Below are 6507 nucleotides of genomic sequence, written 5' to 3'. Positions count from 1 at the left end.
AATATTAGGAAAAAGGTGTGTTCTGGAGCAAGTGTGAGGGTATGGTTGAGTGACAAAGATGAGATTATAACAATTCTTAGAAATTCTGTCTCAATTTCCTTACTTGCTACTTGGGGTGAAGAAAGAACCCATTAGAGGAATGAGTAAGATTTTTTTAACGTAAAGTACTAACGAATGATTACACACATACTTAAGGAAGTATCAACAATTTAATTCTGCATTGTCTTGGGAATGCTGGGGAGGGGAGTCATCTGAGGACTCCAACCTTTTCAGGTTTGTAGGATTATGAGCTTGGTAACACTGGAAACTTCAAAGCAAGACTTGGAACAAGAAGGGATTATTCAAGATTGATGAGGTGATGAACATCAGCGGGGGTCTCCACCACTTTGTTCTACACAGTAGGTACGGATTTTTATGTTATTCAATATACTTATATTCTTCAAGTTGCAGGCAGTTTCAGTAGCACAACCCATGGCAAAAATCAAAAATATAGGGTTATCTGCCAAAAGAAAAATCCAGCAGTTAGTCTTTTTTCTCATCTTGTCTCCCCTTTTCAACTACATCCTATCCTATCTGCCTCTCTTGGAGAAGAAAAGGATCCTCAGGATGCCCCAGAATCCCCTTTTGTCTTCTGTGAAAGAAGCAACAACCACAGTTCCATCTCTGTCCAGGGACCAAGCCTATTTCCCTCTGCCTCCAGTATCTCCTCAATTTAAGAGGGATCCCAAAGGGTCCCCACCTGTCTCAGATGCATGGCTGAGACTGGAGCCCCTGTGTCCTGACTAGGGAAGAGATGGCTGGAAGAAAGGAAGAAGGCTGAGATCAGAACTCATGTATTCAGCTAAAAAGTCCCTGTGGTAGCAGTTATTTTCCTTACTTTTGTTTCCTGGGGGAAAACAGAGGGAAGCAATGCAGATCCCTTTTGAGATAAGGTCCCTTTTCCCCAAGGCTATGAGTTCAATAGTTGTTATCACTGTGGAACCTCATCACTTGTCTGTGCTTTCCTTGACAAGTTGGAGTAGAGAGACTGCCTCACTTTCAGCAGCCCCATTGTTCCCCTGTATCCTTCATGACATCCCATTTTCCTTACTCATCTCCAGTTCACCTATGCAAGGGCCCCTTCATGTGATAGTCCCAGGCTCTATCTCAAAGTCTTCTCAAAAAAAAGCATAACCTACTTCCATTCTCACCATACTCTCTCTCCCACCATTTAATAAGCTTTTAAAATGCCACTAATTTCATGAAACCTTTTACATGATCAGTAAAGAAGTGACAATACCCTTTCTGCATGGTCCAATACTAGGTTAATTTCCCAATTTCTATCTGAATAGTACATGTCCTTCTTATTACGAATATATACTTTCCTCCTACTCAGGAAAATGGTAAAACCTTCTGCAGATTTCAGAATCACATAATTCAAAAATTAAGTGCTTAATCATGGAGTTTTGGTAATAGCAATAATGGTAGTGATGATGAAAACCAGAACTGAGGGGCCATCCTCTTCATAGCCAATAGCTCAAGGTCCATTCCAGCAGATCATGATATGACATGTTCCCAAGTCTCAAATTCTGCTATAGGAAGAAGTTGTGTACTCTTCTCCTCCCCTCTCCTGTGCTTTCTTCCCCTCTTCTCTCTTCTCCTGACAGATAGCTCCCTCTAAACCTTGTAGGGATAGCCAGTACTTGATCCTGTATCAGCCTTTGCTGTACATGGTGGCCAGTCTCTAGGATGTCCTGAAATAGCTCCCATCTCCTAGTATTCATATCCTTGTGTAGTCTTCTCCCATGTTGTACCAAAGTTGATCTATGCAACCAAGACGATATGACAGAAGTGAAGAAATGTCACTTCTGAGATTAGATTACTTTAAAACTGCAGTATCTCCTTCCTCCTTCCCTCTCCTCCTCTTCTCCCTCTCTCTGTCATCACTTGTTCTGGGGGAAGCTAGCTGATACATGAGGACATCCAGGCAGCCCAGAGAGAGACGCATGTCAACAGGAACCAAGCCTGACAACCACATGGGTGATCTTCCAAGAGAGGATCTTCTGTCCTGGAGCAGGTCTTCTGTCCAAATGACCACAGGCCCTGCTGATGGCTAGATTACAACTACATGAGAGACTCAGTCAGAAACACTCAGCTAAGCCATTCCCAGATTCCTGACCCACAGACACAATGAAATAATACATATTAATTATTTTAAACTGCCAAGTTTTGGACTAATGATGCAGCAATAGATAGCTAATACAGCTATACCCTTTGATAAAATGAACACCAAAAACCCTGAGGATATATCCATACCTATGCCAATAACTTCCACACACTTTTTCTCTGTACCAGTGCAGGTAAGAAGAACTGGGTCACAGGAAATGTCATGCACATTGTAGCAGGCAGGACATTTAATTCCATTGGGTTTTGAGGACTTCCGAGGCACTAAATGAAGAAAGAAAATTTTCATTTTAAGGACAGGAAAAAAGGAGCTGAGAGCATTATTACCACCCACCCAAGATCATGGTTATTCCAGGATTCCTTTACCCAAAATCAAAATGATTTAAAATTAGGATACCATGGAGGGTGCGGGGCGGGGGGGGGGGGGGGGGGGGAGTAGTAAGTGGGAATATATAGCCAAAAATAATCTTACAGAAATCTGGTTTATCTGCTTCTTTCATGAGATGGCCCTCTCTGCCCTGGCTGAAGAAAAAAATGCTTACATAATAGAAGATAATTTGTGATTTAAAAACTACTATTCAAGAATTATATGGTTTCAGATTTCACATTTAAGACTTTAATATATTTTTAGTTTATTTTTCTGTATAGTATAAAAGAGTGATCCAGTTTCATTCTTTTGCATGCAGCTGTCCAGTTTTCCCAGCACATTTTTTTGAGAGACTGCTTTTTCCCCATTGTAAATTCTTGCCTTCTTTGTCATAGATTAATTGACCACATAAGTGTGGGCTTATTTCTCAGCTGTCTATTCTGTTCCATTGATCTATGTGTCTGGGATTTTTGTTTTGTTTTGTTTTTTGGGTTTTTTTCTGTTTGTTTGCTTTGTTTTGTTTTTCTAGTACCATACTGTTTTGATCACTGCAGCTATGTAGTGTATCTTGAAATCTGGGATTATGATATTTCCAGCTTTATTTCTTCTCAAGATTGCTTTGGCTACTCAGAGTCTTTTGTGGTACAAATCTTAGTATTATTTGCTCTAGTTCTGTGAAAGATGTTGTGTTTTTATAGGGATTGCATATCTGTAGATTGCTTTGGGTAGTATGGACATTTTAACAATATTGGTTTCTTCCAGTCCATGAGCAAACATAGGAAATAATGTCTTTGACATCAGCTATAGAAACATTTTCTATATATGTCTCCTGAGCAAAGGAAACAAAAGCTAAAATAAACTTGGGACCTCACCAAAATTAAAAGCTTTTGCACAACAAAGAAAAGCATCAACAAAATAAACAAGCAACCTACTAAATGAGTGAAGATATTTGCGTATTATATATCCAATAAGGGGTTTATATTCAAAATATATAAAAAACTTATACAAGTCAATACCAAAAAATCCACAAATAATCCAATTAAAAAATGAACAGGGGACCTGAATAGACATTTTTCCAGAAAAGATACAGATGACCAACAGACACATAAAAAGATGCTCAACATTGCTAACATCAGGAAAATGCAAATTAAAACCATAATGAGATTTATACCTGTCAGAATGGCTAAAAATAAATAAATAAATAAATAAATGAGTATTGGTGAGGATGCAGAGAAAAAGGCATCTTCATGCACTGTTAGTGGGAATCTAAATTGATGCAGCCACTATGGAAAACAGTATGGAGGCTCCTCAAAAAATTAAGAATGGAATTACCATATGATGTAGTAATTTCGTTACTGGATATTTACCCAAAGGAAATAAAAACACTAATTTGAAAAGATATATGCCCCCTTATGCTTACTGTAGCTTTATTTACAATAGTCAAGAAATAGAAGAAACCCAAGTGTCCATGGACTGATGAACGGATAAAGAAAATGTAATACACACACGCACACACACACACATACACACACACACGGGGATATTACTAAGCCATAAAAAATAATGAGATCTTTACATTTGGAAAAATCTGAATGGGTACCTAGAGAGTAAATGCTCAGCAAAATAAGTCAGAGAAAGACAAATGCCATATAATTTCACTCATATAGGATTTAAGAAACAAAACAAATAAACAAAGGTAAAAGTAGAGACAAACAAGCAAAAAAACAAAAAGACAAATAAAATAAACTAATGGTTGTCAGAAAATAGGTGGGATGGGTGAAATAGGTAACAAGAATTAAGAATACACTTATACTATGAGCACTGAGCAAAGTATAGAATTGTTGAACCATTATACTGTATACCTGAAACTAATATAACACTGTATATTAATGTATACTTCAATTAAAAAATACTGTTAAGGGAGTGAGGAATTAAATAGCCAAGAACAAACTACTTTTCAAGTGGAATGGAAAAGCAAATAATTTAAACCTACAGACTCAGTAAATCCAGGACACATCCCAGCCATCCAGTTGTCATTCAGTCTTCCATGTTAAGGAAGGGCTTGTGCCTTTCCTTCTTGTGGTGGGATTTTGCTCATTGATTCTCACTTGCCAAATGAATGAGTGGGTAAATGAATGGGCAACTCTGTCCAGGTCTTGAGCCAAACCAGTAGGAAGCAGCTCAGAAGCAGAGACAGGTCGTAGGAAGGAACTTAGAAGGCAGAGACTTAAGGAAATGGATTGGGATAAAAAATGGGAGGGGAGGGAGAGCAGAGATGTGTTGGCACTCACCTTGGAAGTTCCCTTGGTTACAGAGCTCATCTTGGCAGCATTGGTGATTGTACACAAATGTTTGATTATCCCCCAGTGTTGCTGAGAACATCATTGGGACACAATTGCTTGAAGAACAACCTTTCTCTTCAACATATTGTAGGAGTTCCCCTGCACAGAACCAAACCCCAGAAGAAATTTCCCCTTTGAACCATACAGAGTGATGCCTAAATGGGCTGCCAGTATTGGATTCTTGCCTCAAATCCTTTTGTCTTTAGTCTTTCCCCTTCTTCAAGAGTCCTTCTGCATTGGTCCATGGTATAAACCAATGGAAGGATGGTTTGCAAGCATTTGTTACAATGGGAATGTCATATTTCAGTGGGGCTGATGAAGAACAGTGATTGCCCAGACTTTTTCCCAGAGTCTCCCACCCTGCCACTTCCCACCACCCCATAATGCCAGCCCCATATGGGTAGAATGCTACATTAGGAAGCAGGGTAAAATAGAAGGTGAGAGGGAAGTGAGGAACTCCATCAAGTTGCTAAAAGCAGCAACCTCCCTCACTCTAAGCACCTTCTCTGTCTCACATGACTAGCAGCATGGGGAGGGGCCTGGCACAGCATACCTTATGTCCTTAATTCTTGCTTGTATCTGTAGCAGCTTTGAGAGGCTTCACAAGTCATCTCCATGTCAGCACTACATGCATTAAGAGAGCAGCTTGTACATTTATAACTCTCTGTGAAATAGATATAAAATTTGTTTAGAAAGTAATTCAGGAGTGAAAACTGTCAGGAATCATAGTTTATGCTTCCAATAGCCAAACATATCTGAGAGCCAAGATACCATGTTACCCACGATGCCCATGTTACCCATGATACCATGTGGGACCTAATGGGCCCACTTGGCCCATAGTCCCTCCCTGATGGCCACACCTTGCCCCTTAGTGCTCAGGCTCAGTCCCTTTCAACTGCCCATTGCTCTAGATGCTTAATCAGGGTTCCCAACCTTGCAGAGCTCATCACTACTCGAGAAACCGGACCTTGTCTCTCCCAAGTTGGTTTATTTTCTGTATTGTCTACCTTACTCTTCCAGTTTTGGGGAGAAAGAGGCCATTTTTTTCATTCTTACCCACAGTGCTAGAAACCAAGGCAGCAAGGACACAGGTGGTAAGGAGACTCTTCAGGGCTGAATATGTAGACGTGGTAGCCCTGCAAAAGGCTTAAGTGAGAGGAGAAATGTCAGGACCATGGAGCCCAGGTCTCTTGTCTAGCAACCCAAGACCTGGATAGAGTTGCCCATTCATTTATCCACTCCTTCATTTGGCAAGTGAGAATTTGTCAAACCCTGGTTTTATGACAGATATGCCTCTTGTTGGAATGCAAAAATGAAAAAGATGTCTTTGTTATCAAAGGGCCTCCCTTCCCTAGAAAGAATTCACAAAGAGGATTTCTTTCTTTGCATGGATGTGGAAGGTATTGGAGCTCTTTCTAAAGCTGAAGTAGAGGATTTGGCCAAGATGCAGAAGTCACAGATAGCAGCTCTCCATGTGCTAGAAAATTCTGAGCCTGCCATATTCTGAGGCAAATATCCCCTTAACCAAGATCCCTGATTTCTTGATTCCAAAGTCACCTTCCTACAAAGAGCCATATCCAACTATATTTGTTACTTGCCAGGCCCAAGACACCTTGATTCTCTACCAAAATGGCA

At 40.1% G+C, this 6507-nt stretch overlaps 1 protein-coding gene across 1 annotated transcript; it reads right to left on the bottom strand.

Moving 5' to 3' along the window:
• Nucleotides 1-290: 290 nt before the first annotated feature.
• LOC147584585 (protein RoBo-1-like) lies at nt 291-5664 on the bottom strand. The gene is given in 5 exon segments (XM_086717145.1): nt 291-499; nt 2296-2427; nt 4822-4971; nt 5426-5536; nt 5652-5664. Coding segments are annotated over 5 exon segments (540 nt in total). The 3' UTR covers nt 291-365.
• Between the last annotated feature and the right edge of the window lie 843 nt (nt 5665-6507).

This window comes from Puma concolor, chromosome A1 (assembly GCF_028749965.1).
Source record: "Puma concolor isolate L17-30 chromosome A1, mPumCon1.1.hap2, whole genome shotgun sequence".
Classification (NCBI taxonomy): Eukaryota; Metazoa; Chordata; class Mammalia; order Carnivora; family Felidae; genus Puma; species Puma concolor.
The sequence above is the reverse complement of the archived record's forward strand: the minus strand, read 5'-3'. Positions and strand labels throughout refer to the sequence as shown.